The 21039-nt window shown below is 40.7% G+C and overlaps 2 protein-coding genes across 2 annotated transcripts; one reads left to right on the top strand and one right to left on the bottom strand.

Moving 5' to 3' along the window:
* Positions 1-5199: 5199 nt before the first annotated feature.
* On the bottom strand, positions 5200-5750 carry LOC110617869 (classical arabinogalactan protein 9-like). The gene is made up of 2 exons (XM_021760872.1): positions 5390-5750; positions 5200-5270 (listed from the first exon to the last, which is right to left on the bottom strand). Exons 1-2 carry the CDS (start codon positions 5748-5750, stop codon positions 5200-5202), a joined length of 432 nt encoding a protein of 143 aa, XP_021616564.1.
* A 13898-nt stretch (positions 5751-19648) lies between these two features.
* LOC110617870 (zinc finger protein 652-B) lies at positions 19649-20269 on the top strand. The gene has a single exon (XM_021760873.1). The coding sequence runs from the start codon at positions 19649-19651 to the stop codon at positions 20267-20269; it is 621 nt and encodes a 206-aa protein (XP_021616565.1).
* Positions 20270-21039: the final 770 nt, after the last annotated feature.

Below are 21039 nucleotides of genomic sequence, written 5' to 3'. Positions count from 1 at the left end.
ACAATTGTTTCTTATCCTTATATAGTAAGGAGAAAAACAAATAAAACCCTAAGACACTCTTCTTGGACCTGACTTAAACACATAAGGCCCAAGTCCAATCACACACTAAAATAACACATAAGTATTAAAACATAAGCCCAGAACATAGCCCAACACTCTAAAACTTAAAAGATAAAGTATGGCCAGAATACAAGCCCAAACAAAGCTAAAATAAAACAAGTGTTAAATAATAAAAATATAGCAAGCCCATCATAACAAAGCTGAATCTTCACAAAAGCCTTACTTGATCTTCACTTTAGCCTTCCCTTTGTGTAGTTTTAGCCCATAGGTTTGATTAAGCTCCCTAAGCCTATGATTGCAAGTGTTGCACCAAATCTGTCCCATATGAGTTGAAGTACGCCCCAAATATATATGGATCATGTGAATATGATTTTGAACTCCTTTTAGATCCATTTGAATGACATAAGTTTGCTCCACACCATTGTTAGAAATTTGCCCTATTGGATCCGTATCAAAACTAAGGTTGTTTTATGGATTGTGAGATCTGAACATAAACTATTTGTCTTTGATTTGTTCAATATTCATACAATTTGGTGCTTGAATCTTTGATTACTTTGTTGTTTTGATCAAATTGGCCACTTGATTCTTGATTGCAAGGTAATTGATTGTTAGTTGGGATAATTTTTAGTCCGTAATTGTTGGAATTATTCTAACATAAGAACACTTGGTTTAATAACTAAGGAATTGTATGATCTAGCAACATCTCATGCGTTTGAGTAGCCAGGATTGGATCTCTCTCTTTCTTCATGCAATTGATAATTGTTTTGATGCCTAAGGCCCAAGGACGTTCCTTGGCAATTTGTTAATTAGTAATTGATTAGAAGACGTTCCCTAATTGATTTAATCATAAGGAGAGACATGGTAGTGAGAAGCGTCTTCCACCTCCATAACTAATCTATTGAATCAATCAAGAGAACATAAGTTTCAATGATCAATCGAAACAACCAAAGTGGATCCATCTCTTCAACTAGACTTTTCTCATATTGAATTTCTCTTTATTTTAATTACTTGCTTATTTAATTGCTTTCAGTAGTTTGCTAATCAAACCGATCTCAAACCCCCCCCCCTTTTTACTTTTATAGCACTTTGCTTCTGTTCCGCTTCCAGTTACTTGCTTTCAGTTTCTCATTCAGTTTAATCTCTTGGTCTTGTTGAGAAAAATAGATAAGTTTACAATTCTCTGTGGATTCGATCCTTTACCATTATCTGCAGTTATAAAATTGTTGATAACCGGAAAGGCTTCGACAATCGCGAGTCAAAAATTGGCGCCGTTGCCAGGGAATTGTTCTAACATGTTTATTTTTCTTTCATAACCAGATCTGAACGTAGGGACACTCTGCCATACGATCCATAAATTGAACGCAAAATCAGGAGACTCGAAAAGCAAGCCACTGCGCCTGAACATTCTGCCACACATTCGGCCGCTGAACCTTCCCTTCTCCAGCCGCCGAACTTCGCACCAATGGCTGAACCTAATGCACAACATGCTGCCCAAAATGGACATGCTGTCCATGACCAAATAATTCAAGAAAATCCAGCCATGAGAGCCCCAATGCCAAGAGAAAGAACCATGAGAGAATTGGCAACACCTATAGGCGATCAAGCACCTCTTTGCATCACCTATCCACCTCTGATAGTTCCCTTGAACTGAAAACAGGTTTGATTCATCTTCTCCCTAAATTTAGAGGTTTGCAAAATGAAAATCTACACAAGCACTTGAAAGAGTTCAATATTGTTTGTTCATCCATGAGACCTCAAGGTATTTCTGAAGATCATGTTAAGTTAAGAGCTTTTCCTTTTTCATTAGATGACTATGCTAAAGATTGGTTGTTTTATTTGCCACTTGGATCTATAACTTCTTGGGATGATATGGTCCAAACCTTTTTGAACAAATACTTCCCAACATCTAATTAAGTCAATTGGCATAATAAGAGAAATCACTAGCATAAGACAGAAACCAACTACGGATTTATATGATTACTGGAAAAGGTTTGAAAGACTGTGTACAGGTTGTCCACAACATGATATGTCAGACAGGTCCCTCATACAGTTCTTCTATGGGGGATTGCTCTCATCAGAAAGGAGATTCATTAATGTAGCTTATGGAGGATCCATTGCAGACAAGACACCTAGAGAGATGAGAGAGTTGATCTCAACACTTGCAGCCTCATCTAGGCAATATGGAGAAGAAAAGCAACTGCAGAGAGGAGTCAATGAGGTAAGTTCACCTACTATTTCTGAACTGACATCTGTTATGAAAGATTTTGCCATAGGATTGGTTCAACATATTCAAGCAACCCAGCCACCTAGGCCATGTGGTATTTGTGCATATGTAGGACTGATAAGCGGTTGTCGAAGCCGTCAAAAATAAACCTATTAATCAATCAACAAATAAATTTGCAGATAGTGGCAATAGGGTCGAACCACAGGGAATTGACACTAAAGACCTTCCTAATAATGACCAAGACAAGTAAATAACAAATAATTAAAAGAGGGGGGTTTGATTTGATAATAAATAGCAAAAGAAAGCGATAATTTAAATAGATGAGAATTTCAATGGGAAAAGGATTCTAGTTGAAGTATGAGTCTATTTCAGTTTGTTCAGAATTGATCATTGATTATTTAGGACTCCTATTTTATTTCAATAAATTGGTTTTGGTTATGGAAGACGCTTCTCACAACCAAATTCCTCCTTAGTTCTAGTTTGATTAGGAAACGTTCGCTAATCAAACACTAATCAACAAGTTGCCAAGGAATGTCCTTGGGGCATTGTAGCATCGAACAACTGTTGACTGTATTAAGACTTAGAGAAATCCAATTCTATCCTTGCCAACCGCGTGGTCAAGTTTAGATTATACAACTTGATTAAATGTGTATTTGAACAACCTAAGCAATTACGGACCTAAATCATTCAAACGATATTACTTAAGCAATTTAAAAGCAATGGGCCCTTATTGATTCTAAAAGCTAAGTAATAATTATCGACAGATTAAATTGCATAAATATTGAAAGCAAATAAGAGTTTAACAATGGAGTTTTAAATCTCCCAATTCATCACAAAACTGAATTTCCTCAAGTTCAACTAGAAAAGAAAGGAAATTAGCCACTCATGGTGGACTAAATAAACAAAAGATGAAAAGAAAGGAAAAAGAAAGAAGCTGCAGGGTTTCTGGCGAGGGGAGAAGATGCTGAGTAGCTGATCAGAAGATGCCCCTTGCTGGTTTGGAGGTTGCTCTTTTATAGCTGAAGAATTCCATCTATCTAGGGTTTTGAAATCCCTTTTTGATTTGGTGTTTGATTCCTCTTTTGATGTTGAATTTAATTGCAATTGGAATTCCTTAGGTGAGAAGCTCTTTCGTGGCTCTTGGAACTGTGTTGATAGTGATTGAGTTGGATTTGGACTTCTAAAAATTTGGATTTCTGTTTTCTGCACAATTTCCCACTCTGCTGTCAATTTCTGCTGTCAAGGTGATTGGGGCGGGTGATTTGGGCAAATTACTTGTCCCAATCGCCCCAATCGCTTTCTGTGAGTCAGTCTAGTTTTTAGCTCTTTGTCTCTGCGAGTGATTTGGCCAGTTTCTACGAGTGATTTGCCCAAATCACTGACCCAATCACTTTTCTGTCATTTTCTGCACTTTTTCTCCAATTTTACAATTTCTCCCTTTTCTGCAAAAACAAGATAAAAACCATAGATTAAGCTGAAAAATGTGTAAATAAGCAATAATAAAGATAATAAAAATGTGGCTAATTTGTGCTTGATCAAATACCCCCACACCTAGCCTTTTGCTTGTCCTCAAGCAACAAATAACTTAGCCAATTAAGCCCCCCTTTTCTTTTGAGCCTAAATACCACTTATTCAGCCCCCCCTAGACTCCTAATTTGAAACACTACAGTGTAGGATGCATGTACTAAGGTTGTCCCCTTCTTTCCTTGTTTCCTATCACTCACCATAGCCAAGTGAAAGTTTTTTATTTGATCATGCTTATTCTTTTATATTAGGTTTAATGCAATCCCTTAAGAGTGACTTGCCCTATTTTAAGCATTTTTAATTACCAGCACTTTTTATCCTTGCCTAAAAAAATCACCAACCTTTTTACGCGATGGTGCATATGGGTGATACACCCCCGGTTACTCAGTTGGTCACTTGTCCAAGTGGCTACTAGCTCTGTTCATAATCTTAGACCATCGAAACTTTATTTTTATGCTTGAAAAAGTCTCCAACCTTTTTACGCGACGGTGCACATGGGTAATACACCTCCGGTTACTCAGTTGGTCACTTGTCCAAATGACTATTAGCTCAGTTCATAGCCTTAGATCATAGGAACAGGTTGTGTTTTGTGCTTTTTGATTTGCTGAGTTTTTCTTTTTCTTTTTCCTTTTTATAACAATTTGGGCAAATCAACTCAAAGAGAATTACACTAACTTTTTATTGTATGGATTTTATTTTCCTTTCCTATTGGCCACAGCAGTTTTAAGAACTCAATTCAAGAAAAAAAACTTCCTAAGTAAAGGCTACACACTGTGCATGGTTCAATTTAGGTTTAAAGGGTTGGATAATTTAATGGGGTCATGAGGTAAGAAGCTCTTTTGTCTTAGTCATCTATGCTGAGTAGAGCAATAGGCTTAAAAATAAAATTCTATATGTGTGTGCATATGTGTGGAAGAAAAAATTTTCTGGTGTGTGAAAGAGGTAAAACTAATGCAAAAAGAAACAAAAAGAATGTAAAAGAAAACTAAACATGGTGAAGACTGTGCAAAATGTTCTCCAAACACCCCCACACCTATTGCAAACATTGTCCTCAATGTGTAAGCATATATATAAAAGAATTAAGAAGGAAAGGAAAAGGGACTTCCTGGCCTGTGGGTGATTTGGCTAGTGATTTGGGCAAATCACTGGTCAAATCATTGTCTGTCACGGTGCTGAGGCAGAAAATGGTCTACCAGCAGGTCCAACAAGTGCTCCATCCTGTGCATTCGGTCCTCAATTCTACTGAGACGAGCCTCTACTGTCTGGTTGGGAGCTTCGTCTTCAGGTGGCTGACGGGCATCCTGCTGGGGGGCTACTGAAGGTGCTGTCTCGGCTGGTTCCTGCCATGTTTCCCCTGTTGTCCCATCTGCTGGGGCATCTGTGGAGGCTGTCTACTGGGCTGTGGTGAGTTTGTTGGCTTTCTTCCTTCTGAAAATACGCTCATGGCGTGGTGTTACGGGACCTGCAGGTACAATGGAAAAAATATCCCCCACTTTGCAAAGCAACCCCATGTCATCTAATGTGCGAAGGTCTGGTTCTGGAGTCTCAGTGCGCGGAGGGTGCCATGATGTATGTACTTACCTGGATGATATGGAAGAGATGATATTTTGGCCAGCCTGGTCTGCTCAGAAACTTTGTTGAATGTCAGGGCCTGAGTGATGTGATCAGGGCATGATGGTCTGGGCAGATCGCTGGGCAAATCACTCGGCATATCGCTGGGCGCATCACTTGGCAAGTCATCGAGCAAATCGCTGGGCATGTCAGTGGGCAAATCGCTGGGCATATCACCTTCCTCGTGACCTGCGGGATGTGTGGCAATGGGGGTTTCTGGTTCTGGCTCTGAGCTCGGCGGTGGAGGTGATGACTGCGTTCTTGGCCGTTTCTGGCCGAGGGTAGCAGAAGGGGTGTCTTCTTGAGGCGTTTCGCCCCCTTGGGTTTCCATTGCGACCGTGGAAGAGGAAGGTGGTGGCTTGGTTATCGTCGCCCTTTTGCGCCGGCGATAAGTCTAGACGTCCGGTGAGTCGGAGCGTCCAGTCGCTGCTCCAGTAGCTGGTGGCATTTCAGTGCTGGTGGGGACTGGTGGAGGGGTGTCCCATGCGTCGTCATCACTGTCGGAGGGGATGGGTCTCGGCAGCCCTAGTCGCCGCCACATGCCGGGTCCGCCTTTGGCCATCATCTTGATTCAGACCATGGTGGTCTTGAGTTCGCCGGTGGGTGAGTGGTGGTTGGAGAAGAAAATCTTAAAGAAGAAAAGATGAAAGCAGTAGATTGCATAAAAAGTAAAAAAAATAAGAGAAAAATTACTTAAAGTGATTTGGGTAGGTGAACTGCCCTGATCATTTAATGTTTGCTCTCTAGATTCTTGACAGGATAATTTGGCCAGTGATTTGGGCAAATCACTTGGCCGGATCACTTCTTCATTGCAGTTGCTTGGCTGGTACTATTCACGCCCTTTTCTGATGATGTGCTGATTTGGTGATTTGGCTTGGTGATCTGGTCAAATCACCTGGGCAAATCACTTCTTTGATGCAACTGCCTGGTTGGTCTTGTTCTGTCTAAGATGAACCCTGTCGATTTGGCATGTCGATTTGGGCAAATTACTGCCCCAATCACTTGTTACTATGCTACAATCAGATGATCTGTCCCAGTGATTTGGGCAAATCACCTCGGTGATTTGGGCAAATCGCCACCTCTGGGCTGCCTCCCAGTAGCGCCCTGTTTTCTGTCTTGGGCTGGACAGTAGTGTCTTGATCAGTTGTTTAGGGCAGGGGGATCCAAGAGAACCTTCTCCATGAGATGAACAGTAAATCCTTCATAAAATTTCTTCAAACGATGTCCATTAACTTTAAAAACCTTGCTTGTTTGTGGACTCCGTATGTCAACAGCCCCATGTGGATAGACATGCTCAACCAAAAATGGCCCAATCCACCTAGACCAAAGCTTTCCAGGGAATAATTTAAATCTAGAATCAAAAAGTAAGACCTTATCACCAACCTGGAAGTATTTTCTGGAGATATTTTTGTCATGGAAGGCTTTGGTCTTTGCTTTGTATCCCAAGAAGCTTCATATGCATCACGCCGAATCTCTTCAAGCTCTTGAAGTTGCAATTTTCTATTGGCTCCAGCTTCTTTCTCGTTAAGATTGCAGCTCTTCACAGCCCAATAGGCTTTGTGTTCAAGTTCCACAGGTAGATGGCAAGCTTTCCCATAAATCAGCCTATACGGAGACATCCCAATTGGGGTTTTATATGCTGTTCTATATGCCCATAAGGCATCATTTAGGCGCACACTCCAGTCCTTGCGACTTGGGCAAACCGTTTTCTCCAAGATGGACTTGATCTCCCTATTTGACACTTCGGCCAGCCCATTTGTTTGAGGATGATAGGTAGTAGAGGTTCTATGGATGACATGGTGCTTCTTGAGGAGAGTTTCTACTACCTTGTTGCAAAAATGGGTGCCTCGATCACTGATTATGGCTTTGGGCAAACCAAATCTTGAGAAAATGTGGGCTTTTACAAAGTCGCAAACTGTTTTTGCATCATCAGCCCTTGTTGCCTTGGCCTCAATCCACTTGGACACATAATCCACAGCTAGAAGTATGTAGGTGTTGCCAAAGGAAGGTGGGAATGGCCCCATGAAGTCAATGCCCCATATGTCAAAGATTTCACACACCATGATGGGTGCTTGTGGCATTTCACTTCGGTGGCCAAGGTTCCCCATTTGTTGGCATCTTGCACATGACCTACAAAATAAATAAGAATCTCTGAAATTGTTAGGCTAAAATAACCCACATTCAAGTATTTTCAAGGCTGTCTTGCGTGGCCCAAAGTGTCCTCCACAGCTGTAAGAGTGGCAGAAAGTTAGGACAGAAGAAATCTCATGGTTAGGTATGCATCTTCGGATCACTTGGTCTGCACAATGCTTCCATAGGTAAGGTTCATCCCACACATAATACCTTGCATCTTTCTTGATCTTGTCTCTCATGTGTTTGGGCAAATCAGTGGGCAAATCACCTGTGGCGAGGAAATTAACAATATCAGCATACCATGGTTCCTCTTCTTGGACAGCAAAGAGGTGTTCATCAGGAAATTTTTCATTGATGGGGCAGGTCTCCATCTCGGTCAGAATTCTGCTGAGGTGATCAGCTACAAGGTTCTCTTTTCCCTTCTTGTCACGAATCTCCAAGTCAAACTCTTGTAGCAACAATATCCAACGTACTATCCTTGGTTTGGACTCCTTTTTCTTTATTAAATACCTCAATGCAGCATGGTCTGAGTAAATAATCACCTTGGTCCCAAGTAGATAGGACCGAAATTTCTCCAATGCAAACACAATAGCTAGCAACTCTTTTTCTGTGGTTGAATAATTGCATTGTGCAGCATCTAGAGTGCGTGAGGCATAGTGAATGACATGAGGAGAGTTACCTATACGCTGTCCCAACACTGCACCTACAGCAAAGTTGCTGGCATCGCACATGATTTCAAATGGAAGGGTCCAGTCAGGTGGCTGGATGACTGGGGCAGAAATCAGCAGTGATTTGATCAAATCAAAAGCTGTTTTGCAGCTGTCATCAAATTTGAATGGGACATCCTGCTGTAATAACCTGCACAAAGGCTGAGTTATCTTGGAGAAATCCTTGATGAACCTCCTGTAAAAACTAGCATGTCCAAGGAATGATCGAATCTCCCTAATGCTGGTTGGGTAGGGCAGATTTTTGATGGTGTCAATTTTAGCTTTGTCCACCTTAATCCCTTTTGCTGAAACAATATGGCCTAAGATTAAGCCATGGCTGACCATGAAGTGGCATTTTTCGTAGTTGAGAACTAGATTTGTCTCCAAACACCTTTGAAGTATCTTCTCCAAGTTGGAAAGGCATTCATTGAATGAGTTGCCATACACCGTAAAGTCATCCATGAAGACTTCAATAATTTTCTCCACATAATCAGAAAAAAATACTCATCATAAACCTTTGGAAAGTGGCTGGTGCATTGCAAAGACCGAAGGGCATCCTCCTAAATGCGAAGGTGCCAAATGGACATGTGAAAGTGGTCTTCTCTTGAACTTCAGGTGCAACGGGGATTTGATAAAATCCCGAATATCCATCAAGGAGGCAGTAATGACTTTTTCCAGCAAGTCTTTCAAGCATTTGATCCATAAATGGCAAGGGAAAGTGGTCCTTCCTTGTGGCTGTGTTGAGCATCCTATAATCCATGCAAACTCTCCACCCATTTTGCACACGAGTGGGTACTAACTCTCCTTCAGAATTGGGGACAATAGTAATACCTGTCTTCTTTGGTACCACATGGATGGGACTCACCCATTTACTGTCAGAAATGGGGTAGATTACCCCAATATCTAAAAGTTTTACTATTTCTTTCTTCATAACCTCCATCATTGGTGGATTCAGCCTTCTTTGAGCCTCATGAACAGGTTTGCACTCATCCTCTATAAGTATCCGATGCATGCATGTTGAGGGTGATATGCCTTTGATGTCCTCCAAGGTCCACCCAATTGCCTTCTTGTGTTTTCTCAACACCTCTAGGAGTTTTTCTTCTTGTGGACTGAGCTGCTTGGAAATAATAATTGGAAGTGTATTTTCAGCCCCTAAGAAGGCATATTTGAGATGGCTGGGCAAGGGTTTCAGATCTGGTGTATCTGCTGCCTATTCTGATTTCTGCTGTTTGCTATTTGATTTGGGCTGTGATTTGGGCAGATTATCTGGTGATCTGGGCAAATCACTCTCTGTTGTGTCTGTCTGTCCCAGTGATTTGGGCAGATCGTTTGGTGATTTGGGCAAATCACCCGCCACCAGCTGTGAACAGTACTCCATCTGGTCTGTATCGGTGTTGCTGTCCACTTCTTCCCTCCTGCAAAGACCTTCATAAAGTAAGTTTTCTTGATCAAAATCAAAAATTTCTTGACTTAAATCATCAATAACATCAAGGCCATAAACAGGAGAAACATCATTGGGGAATTTCATGGCATCATAAATATTAAATTTGATAACTTCCCCTTCAAACTCCATGGTTAATGTGCCATCATGCACATCAATTTTGGTTCTTGCTGTGCTCAAAAATGGTCTCCCAAGTAAAATATCAGAGGTTGTGTTGCTCTTGTCTTCCTCCATGTCAATTACATAAAAATTCTACTGGAAAACTAGTTGGTCAACTTGCACCAACACATCTTCTAGCACTCCCTTGGGGTAGACAACAGATCGGTCAGCCAATTGGATCACAATGCTGGTACCCTTGAGTGTACCTGCATTCAACAAGTTAAAAATGGAAAGAGGCATGACATTTATTGAAGCTCCAAGGTCACACATGGCCTTCTTTATTCCCACATTGCCTATTTTGCATGAAACCGCGAACATTCCTCTATCCTTGCATTTGGTTGGAAGTTTCCTTTGGATGACAGCTGAAACACACTCCCCCACACTTACCTTTTCACGTTCAGCAAGTTTCCTCCTATTTGTGCATAGCTCTTTGAGAAATTTGGCATACCTTGGAATTTGCTTAATAGCATCAAGTAGAGGTATGTTGATTTCTACCTTGCGAAGGGTCTCAAGTATCTCTCTTTCCTCTTTTTCTTTCTGAGATCTTGCAAATCTTTTGGGAAAGGGAGGAGGTACCTTGAATTTTTCTGCTGGTTGTTGTTTCTGCCCTTGACTGGACTCTGCCTTCTCTGGTGATTTGGGCAGATCACTGCTGGGCAGATCAGTTTGCCTAGTGATTGGGTCAGTGATTTGGGCAAATCGACTGCCCTGATCACTTTCTGGCAGAATTTCTTCCATGGCCTGTTTTTGCAATTTTTCAGCCTTGCTGTCTTGTAGCTCTTTTCCACTCCTCAATGTGATGGCACTAGCATTTTGTCTTGGATTTACTTCAGTTTGGAAAGGTAGCTTTCCTTGTGATTTAATTTTGCTTACTGAAATGGCCATTTGACTCATTTGTTTCTCAAGATTTTGCACCGTATTTGCTAAGGACTTCACAATCTCTTCAAGAGGTGCATTGGAGTTCTGAGGTGCAGCTTGAGCTTGGTTCCTTTGTTGGTAGCTTGGATATTACTGTCCCCTTACATAACTGAAATTTGGATGGTCCCTCCAACCTGGATTATAAGTATTTGCATAGGGATCATACCTTCTTTGCCCATTGAAGCCTCCAACAGCATTGACTTGCTGGTCCTCCTTTTGAAGGGAAGGACATAGATCAGTTGGGTGGTTGTTGGCACATATTCCACATGGCTTGGGCTGTTGAATTTGCTGGACTTGTTGGGTTTGACCCACAACAAGGCTACGGACAGCATTGGTGAGATCAGAAATTTGGGATGCTAAAACAGATGTACTTACCTCATTTACCCTTCTTGGTGGCTGATCTTGGTCTCCAAATTGCTGAGAAGCTGCAGCCATGGTGGAAATTAAATCCCTCATCTCTCGAGGTGACTTTTTTTTCAATTGATCCTCCACATGCTGCATCAATAAATTTCCTTTCTGAGGGTAGCAGACCTCCATAGAAGTACTCAATGAGAGATTGATCAGAAATATCATGCTAAGGGCAGCTTGTGCACAACTTTTTGAACCTCTCCCAGTATTCATACAAGCCTTCAGAGTGCTTTTGCCTTATGCCACTTATTTCTCGACGGATGCCTATGGCTTTCGATGTTGGGAAGAATTTTCTCAAGAATGCTCTCACCATACCAGCCCATGATGTGATGGATCCGGGTGGCAAGTAGAATAGCCATTCCTTGGCATAGTCATCAAGGGAAAAAGGGAAGGCTCTAAGTTTAACATGCTCTTCAAAAATACCTTGGGTTCTCATGGCTGAGCACACAATGTGGAACTCCTTCAAATGCTTGTGAGGGTCTTCATTTTCAAGGCCTCTAAATTTGGGAAGGAGATGAATCAGCCCTGTTTTTAATTCAAAGGGTGCTGTCAATGGATAAGGGTGCTAGGTCTCCTGCTGGTTCAGCTAACTCTCCGAGAGTCCTCTCTCGTGGTTGTGGTGCTTGGACGGGCACGTTTCCAGCTTGAATTTCAGCTTCTTCATGTGCAGCAGGGATTTCTGCCATTGCTGGATTTTCTGCAGTAACCTGGAATCGGGTTTTTGGTTTAATTTCAGTAGTGGCAGATGCGGTGATGGAAGCTTCTGCTGGTGCAGAAATTTCTGCAGCAGGGGCAGTAGTTGGTCTGTAAGATGGAGTTGTTGACGAAGATGGTTTTGAGGCTTGGTTCCTCAAATTTGCTTGCTTCCTTAAGCTGTTGGCAGTGCGTTCAATCTCCGGATCGTAAAGAAGAGTGTCTTTACGGCCAGACCTGGTCATAAAGGGAAAATACGTTAGTTTAAATCAATTCCCCGGCAACGGCGCCAATTTTTGATAAGCGGTTGTCGAAGCCGTCAAAAATAAACCTATTAATCAATCAACAAATAAATTTGCAGATAGTGGCAATAGGGTCGAACCACAGGGAATTGACACTAAACACCTTCCTAATAATGACCAAGACAAGTAAATAACAAATAATTAAAAGAGGGGGGTTTGATTTGATAATAAACAGCAAAAGAAAGCGATAATTTAAATAGATGAGAATTTCAATGGGAAAAGGATTCTAGTTGAAGTATGAGTCTATTTCAGTTTGTTCAGAATTGATCATTGATTATTTAGGACTCCTATTTTATTTCAATAAATTGGTTTTGGTTATGGAAGACGCTTCTCACAACCAAATTCCTCCTTAGTTCTAGTTTGATTAGGAAACGTTCGCTAATCAAACACTAATCAACAAGTTGCCAAGGAACGTCCTTGAGGCATTGTAGCATCGAACAACTGTTGACTGCATTAAGACTTAGAGAAACCCAATTCTATCCTTGCCAACCGCGTGGTCAAGTTTAGATTATGCAACTTGATTAAATGTGTATTTGAACAACCTAAGCAATTACGGACCTAAATCATTCAAACGATATTACTTAAGCAATTTAAAAGCAATAGGCCCTTATTAATTCTAAAAGCTAAGTAATAATTATGGACAGATCAAATTGCATAAATATTGAAAGCAAATAAGAGTTTAACAATGGAGTTTTAAATCTCCCAATTCATCACAAAACTGAATTTTCTCAAGTTAAACTATAAAAGAAAGGAAATTAGCCACTCATGGTGGACTAAATAAACAAAAGATGAAAAGAAAGGAAAAATAAAGAAGCTGCAGGGTTTCTGGCGAGGGGAGAAGATGCTGAGTAGCTGATCAGAAGATGCCCCTTGCTGGTTTGGAGGTTGCTCTTTTATAGCTGAAGAATCCATCCATCAGGGTTTTGAAATCCCTTTTTGATTTGGTGTTTGATTCCTCTTTTGATGTTGAATTTAATTGCAATTGGAATTCCTTAGGTGAGAAGCTCTTTCGTGGTTCTTGGAACTGTGTTGATAGTGATTGAGTTGGATTTGAACTTCTAAAAATTCGAATTTCTGTTTTCTACACAATTTCCCGCTCTGCTGTCAATTTCTGCTGTCAAGGTGATTGGGGCGGGTGATTTGGGCAAATCACTTGTCCCAATCGCCCCAATCGCTTTTTGTGAGTCAGTCCAGTTTTTAGCTCTCTGTCTCTGCGAGTGATTTGGCCAGTTTCTACGAGTGATTTGCCCAAATCACTGGCCCAATCACTTTTCTGTCATTTTGTGCACTTTTTCTCCAATTTTACAATTTCTCCCTTTTCTGCAAAAACAAGATAAAAACCATAGATTAAGCTGAAAAATGTGTAAATAAGCAATAATAAAGATAATAAAAATGTGGCTAATTTGTGCTTGATCAAGAACATCCAACTGATCAATGTCCTACTCTTCAAGAAGACAACCAGCAAGTTAATGCCATTGGAGGATATAACCACCAGCCTAGACATGATCCATATTCCAACACTTACAACCCAGGCTGGAGGGACCACCCCAATCTCAGCTATGGAAGGGCCAACAACAATCAGAACTATCAGAACTATCAAAGGAATCAAGCTCAATCAACACCTCCAAATTCCATCCAGCACCTTGAAAAGATGATAGAAACAATAGTAAATGCCATGCAAGGCATGCAACAGGACATAACAACTGACTGCGTCCATGAGCAGATCTGAAACGCAAGGTAAGCTCCCTTCTCAAACTGAAACTAATCCTAGACAGAATGTTAGTGCCATTACTTTGGGAAGTGGAAAAGAACTTTAAAATGCTAGTTATGAGCAAGAGAAGCAAGTAGCGCAAGAACCAATTGATTCAGAAGCCTCTCCGATGCACTCTGCAGAGCCTCCTGCACAATTTGCAGCACCTCATGCGCACTCTGCAGACTGCGCAATCTGCAGCACCTCATGCGCAGAAGACTGATCAAAAGGTAAGCTTTCACATTCCACCTCCTTTTCCAAAGAGATTTGAAAGAACACAAAAAGAAAAGGAAGAAAAGGAGATCCTTGACACCTTTATAAAGGTCCATATCAAAATACCTCTGCTAGATGCTGTTAGGCAGATTCCAAGGTATGCAAAATTTCTGAAAGAACTTTGCACCAATAGAAGAAAGCTTGCTGAGAGAGAAAAAGTAAGTGTAGGTGAAGTTGTTACTGCTGTGATTAAAAGAGAACTCCCTACTAAATGTAAAGACAAAGGTATGTTTGCTATTTCTTGTAAGATTAGGAATGTTGGAATCAAGAAAGCCATGTGTGATCTTGGTGCATCCATTAATGTTATGCCTCTTTCCATCTATAAATCTTTGAATGCATATGCACTGAAAGATACAAAAGTTGTGATTCAATTAGCTGATAGATCTGTGGTATATCCCATAGGTGTCCTAGAAGATGTGTTAGTTCAAGTAGATGAACTTGTCTTTTTTGCAGACTTTTATGTGATTGATACTAAGGAAGATATTTGCAATACTAGTTCTGATATCCTTCTTGGACGTCCTTTCTTGAGTACTGCTAGGACTAAGATTAATGTACATGATGGTACTTTGACTATGGAGTTTGAAGGGGAAGTCATTAAATTCAATGTCTATGATGCTATGAAATATCCACATGATATGTCCCCTGTTTATGGTCTTGATATTGTTCACTGTTTGAGCCAGAAAATTTTTGATAAAAATCAAGATGATATTCTTAACAGTGATTTCTGCAGAAATACTGATCAGGTACAGATTGAGAGCCCGAAAGAGCCAAAACTTAAGGAAACAGTCTGTAGCATCCAACAGGTAGTCTGCAGTCAAGCGCAGAATAAAGGAAAGTCAGTCACACCACTTCAGGAAGGACCTGTGCAAACTGAAGCTATGATCTTTCGGCCGCCGAACTCCACTTCCTTTCGGCCGCCGAACTCCACTTCCTTTCGGCCGTTGAACTCTACTACCTTTCGGCCGTCGAACTCTTCACCTCAGCTCCCATCGCAGACTGAAACCATCCTCAGTGCAGATCTTCAACCTCCAGCCCAAGTGAGCTCTTCCAATCCGCCTTTGCAGTCAGAACTTGCATAAGGAACAACTGCAAAGAGTCCAATGCAGAACACCAGTCAGAAAGCATTAGAATCAGATCTGAAGCCTCTTTCAGGCCATCTGAAATACATGTGCTTGGGAGCTGACAAGACACTACCAGTAATAGTGTCCAATGAGTTGAGCCAACATGAAGAAGCAAGCCTCTTGGAAGTATTGTAGAAACATAAAGGAGCCATAGGGTGGACCATAGATGACATCAAAGGTATTTCTCCTTCCACATGCATGCATAGAATACACATGGAGGATGAATACAAGCCAATTAGAGATGCTCAAATAAGACTGAATCCTCCTATGATGGAAGTGGTGAAAAAGGAGATAGTCAAGCTCCTAGACGCAGGTATTATCTATCCTATCTCTGATAGCAAATGGGTAAGTCCTGTGCATGTAGTTTCGAAGAAAACTGGAATTACCATTGTTCCAAATGCTGAAGGAGAACTTGTTCCCACAAGAGTTCAGAATGGATGGAGAGTGTGCATGGACTACAGAAAGCTAACTGCTGCAACAAGGAAAGACCACTTCCCACTACCTTTCATTGATCAAATGCTTGAAAGGCTTGCAGGTAAGTCCCATTATTGTTGTCTTGATGATTATTCAGATTTTTATCAGATTCCAGTTGCCCCAAAGGACCAAGAGAAGACCACCTTCACTTGTCCTTTTGACACTTTTGCCTTCAGAAGAATGCCATTTGGACTATGCAATGCACCTGCCACCTTTCAGGGATACTTGATGAGCATATTCTCTGACTATGTGGGTAGGACAATTGAAGTGTTTATGGATGACTTCACAGTACATGGCAACTATTTTGAAGAATGCCTTGCCAACTTGGAAAAGATCCTACAAAGATGCCTTGAATCTAACCTTGTACTTAATTATGAAAAATGTCATTTTATGGTTAATTAAGGTATGGTTTTAGGTCATGTTGTTTCAGCTAAGGGAATTGAAGTAGACAAAGCTAAGGTGGATACCATCAAAAATCTGCCTTATTCCACAAATGTTAGGGAAATTCGGTCATTCCTTGGCCATGCAGGGTTCTATAGAAGATTCATCAAAGATTTCTCTAAAAGTACATTGCCATTATGCAAATTGCTCCAACAAGATGTGACTTTTGATTTTGATACAAGTTGCAAAACTGCATTTGATCTGATAAAGAAATTGCTTATGACTGCCCCAGTTATTCAAGCACCTGATTGGAACTTGCCCTTTGAAATCATGTGTGATGCAAGCAACTATGCAGTAGGAGCAGTCTTGGGGCAACGTGTGGGAAACTCACCCCACATCATTCACTATGCCTCTCGCACACTGGATGCTACACAAAGCAACTACACAACAACAGAAAAGGAGCTCTTAGCTGTTGTATTTGCTTTAGAGAAATTCAGACCATATCTCTTGGGGACCAAAGTCATTGTCTATTCTGACCATGCAGCTTTGCGATATTTGATCAAGAAAAAGGAAGCAAAATCGAGACTCATTCGGTGGATTCTTCTATTACAAGAGTTTGATATGGAGATAAGAGACAAGAAAGGAAAAGAAAATCTTGTAGCTGATCACCTCAGCCGGCTCCCATCTAGCTCTGCGCCTTGCCCAGTCAAGGAAGACTTTCCAGACAAACATCTGTTCGTCACTCATTCTGCCTAAGTGATCATTCCATGCACACCACACCCCAGGGGAGTACTCAGTTTCCTTTGTTCTTTTATGTTTTTTATACATTGAGGACAATACATGATTTAGGTGTGGGGTGCATATTTCTTCTCTTCTTCTTCTCTTCTTCTTCTCTTCTTCCTCTTCTTTTCTTCTTCTCCTTCCTTTCAGTTCTGCGAATTTACATAGATTTCAGTCTGCGAAATTTTTTTCATTTTTTTCCTTTCAGAATTTGCTATTTTTGCTTATTCAGTTTTGCTTTCAGTTTTCCTTTAGTTTGTTTTCATTTATGCTTTCAATAACACACACACAACCACAACCTTCTTCTTCTTCTTTTTGTTTTGCTCTACTCAAACTGATGAACTATGTTGGATGAGTTTTTCTTTCCATGACCCCATTGATGTGATGACTCTTTAAACTTATGTTGAATCAATTGCAGTGAGTTATATTCATGTTTGAGAATTGCCTTTTGAATTGAATCTTTGAGTTTGCCATGGTGAAAAATATATTGATGACACTCATTAGAGAGAATGAATTGAAATTGTGTGAATAAACTTAACATGACTTGCTTTAGTAATTGGTGTTGATTTGCCCAAATCATTGAGAGAAAGAAAATTCAGCAAAGGCAAAGACCTCAAAAGTACAAATTAAAAATTGTTCCAATGGTCAAAAGACTATGAACAGAACTAGTAGCCACTTGGACAGGTGACCAACTGAGTAACTAGGGGTGGGTATCACAAATATGTACCTTCACGTCAAAAGGTTGGTGACCTTTTCAAGCAAAATCTAAGTGTAAAAGACTGAATAAAGTACTTCAAGGTAAGGGCAAGTCAATTCGAAAGCTAAAAAGAGTCTTATCTGAACAAATAATATGTGCATGTATGATCTCTCTCTTGAGTAAAACAAATCCTAGCCGTGGTAAGTAAAGGGAAACGAGGAAAGAATGTGAGTAATCTTCATACATATATTCTTCACTGCAATGATTCAAAATAGGTGTCTTGAGTAAGAGCTTAAGTGGAAATAAGGATCAAGTAGCAAAGAAAGCTTATTTGACTATGTTTATTTGCTTGAGGACAAGCAAAAGGCTAGGTGTGGGGGTATTTGATAGAACATATTTTAGTCCATTTTATCTTGATATTATTGATTATTATTTATATGATTTCTGCTTAATTTAGTGCTCTTGACATTATTTTGCATAAAATGGAGTAAAATGACATTTTGGAGAAAATCCCCCTAAAACTGCCTTAATTGGAGCAAAGGAGTGCAAGCCTGCCAAATTGAATTCAAGTGAAGCTAAATAAGGAAAGTTCTAAATAAGGAAAGTGGCAAAGAAGGAAAGAACATTCAGCCAAAGCAATTTGCAATTCAAATTTCAAATCTCCAAGTAGCCTCTTCCTTATTCAAGAAGCCAAGTCTCAAGTTGCCATATATGAAGAGCCAAATAAGGAAAGTATTTTGAAATTCAAATCTTCAAGATTCATATTCAATTTTGAATTTCAAAATCCAGCTTATTAAGGAAGCCAAATCCAAAGATCACATACTTGCCACCACATGCCTTGCACATTCAAAATTCAAATTGCAAAGGAGGCTCCACCTTCCTTAATTGTGCATGGGCGGCAAGGAGAGTATGAAGACAAGACTTGGGCACCTTGGGCACCTTGGGCAGCATCTTAAAGACACTTGAGCAGCAAACAAAGACCAAAAGACCCATTCTTGCACAAGCCACACATGCCCCACGTTTTTCCCTTCACACATGTGCATGGATGGCACATCTTAGACCAAGGGCATTTTGGGCAGTCTTTAAAAACGTGGGCAGCCTCTTGAAACCCTAAGACAGCACCTTAAAACATATTTAAAGATCTTAAAGAGGCCATCCAAGGCAGATTGGACAGCAACTCCTCCCCTATCCGGCCAAGCAAGGCGCACCAAGTCTCCATCAATTCGGTTCATCTTCCTTTGTGTTCTCCTTTTATTTTCTGTTTTGTTTGAGCCATGAGTGGCTGAAACCTTTTATTCTAGTTGAAGATTGGTTGAAACTAAGGTTGTTTTATGGATTGTGAGATCTGAGCATAAACTATTTGTCTTTGATTTGTTCAATATTCATACAATTTGGTGCTTGAATCTTTGATTACTTTGTTGTTTTGATCAAATTGGCCACTTGATTCTTGATTGCAAGGTTAGTTGGGATAATTTTTAGTCCGTAATTGCTGGAATTATTCTAACATAAGAACACTTGGTGTAATAACTAAAGAATTGTATGATCTAGCAACATCTCATGCATTTGAGTAGCTAGGATTGGATCTCTCTCTTTCTTCATGCAATTGACAATTGTTTTGATGCCTAAGGCTAGGGCTGAGCAATTCTCGGTCTAAACCGAAAAACTGAACCGAACCGATTAAATTAGGTTTATCGGTTCGGTTAGTCGGAAAGATCGGTTTGGTTCGGTTAGTCGGAAAGATCGGTTTGGTTCGGTTAGTAGATTTAAAATTATTCGGTTTTCGGTTCGGTTCGGTTTAAACATGTTAAATAACCGATCAAACCGAAAAACCGAACCCAACCCAACCCAGCCCAACCCAACCCAACCCAACCCAGCAGGCCAGCACCCCAACCCCCTCCATCCCATTTTCCACATTCTCCAAACTCCAATCTCCCGATTCCCCCACCCCTATTCTCCCGAAAGATGAGGACGACGAAGACTACGAAGACGATGATGACTGATGAGGGGGGCGAGGACGATGAAGACGACGAGGTTCAGGTCTTACAATCCTCCAGAGGGTCACCGGTTCAGTCGGCAGACGACGACGAGGATGACGATGAAGATGACGATGGTGAAGGCGGAGACGACGATGACGATGGTGAAGGCGGAGATGACGATGACGATGACGACGACGACGAGGAGGAAAACGATGACGAGGATGAAGACGGTGAAGAAGAGGTAATATATGTCCAAATTTATATAATTTTCTGCATATGCTTCATTTCTCTCATCTGGGATTGGGTTGCGTTCTCTGTTGGTGCCGGAGATATGGGTCCCACTTCATCGTCCGGTGTCAGTAACATGCAAGATCTCAGATGTTATAGTGCCTCCTATGCATCCTCCGTCTACCCAACACAATCCCAAGCCCAAACCCAGGTCGGCAACAATGATGTTCGGTTCAAAAAGGGCAAGTCTGCAAGTGGGTCTGTTTCTAAGAGCTGGAGTTTCAATGATCCGGAGCTGCAACGAAAGAAGCGAGTCGCTAGCTATAAGGTTTACAGTGTAGAAGGGAAAGTTAAAGGCTCTTTCAGTTTTCCCGTGGCTCAAGGACAGGTGAACGCTTCTCTCATCTAGGACTGGGTTGCGAGGAGTTTTTCTCATCTGCGACTTCTGGCCATGGTTTTTAATAGAATATTTATTAAATTATTTTGTTGAAATTAGAAATAAAAAATTAAAAAAAAAATACAGATTTCGGTTTGAATCGAATCGAACCGAACCGAACCAATTTTTATCGGTTCGATTCGGTTCGGTTATACCTTCATAATCGGTTTTTTCGGTTTTATAAATTTTAACAAATCGGTTTTCGGTTTTATCGGTTCGGTTCGGTTCGGAACCGAACCGACCGATTGCACAGCCCTACCTAAGGCCCAAGGACGTTCCTTGGCAATTTGTTAATTAGTAATTAATTAGAGGACGTTCCCTAATTGATTTAATCATAAGGAGAGACATGGTAGTGAGAAGCGTCTTCCACCTCCATAACTAATCTATTGAATCAATCAAGAGAACATAAGTTTCAATGATCAATCTAAACAACCAAAGTGGATCCATCTCTTCAACTAGACTTTTCTCATATTGAATTTCTCTTTATTTTAATTACTTGCTTATTTAATTGCTTTCAGTAGTTTGCTAATCAAATCGATTTCAAAAACCCCCCCTTTTTACTTTTATTGCACTTTACTTTTGTTCCGCTTCCAGTTACTTGCTTTCAGTTTCTCATTCAGTTTAATCTCTTGGTCTTGTTGAGAAAAATAGATAAGTTTACAATTCTCTGTGGATTCGATCGTTTACCATTATCTGCTGTTGTAAAATTGTTGATAACCGGAAACGTTATTTTTGACCGGCTT

The sequence above is a fragment of the Manihot esculenta genome, chromosome 6 (assembly GCF_001659605.2).
Source record: "Manihot esculenta cultivar AM560-2 chromosome 6, M.esculenta_v8, whole genome shotgun sequence".
NCBI lineage: Eukaryota > Viridiplantae > Streptophyta > Magnoliopsida > Malpighiales > Euphorbiaceae > Manihot > Manihot esculenta.
This window is presented reverse-complemented; position numbering and strand designations above follow the sequence as displayed.

Coding starts and splice junctions, on each gene's coding strand:
- LOC110617869 (XM_021760872.1), bottom strand. CDS start 5,750: ATGGAAACCCAAGGGGGCGAAACGCCTCAAGAAGACACCCCTTCTGCT. Junction 5,271..5,389: donor ATCTCTTCCATATCATCCAG/GTAAGTACATAC, acceptor TTGTACCTGCAG/GTCCCGTAACACCACGCCAT.
- LOC110617870 (XM_021760873.1), top strand. CDS start 19,649: ATGACTGATGAGGGGGGCGAGGACGATGAAGACGACGAGGTTCAGGTC.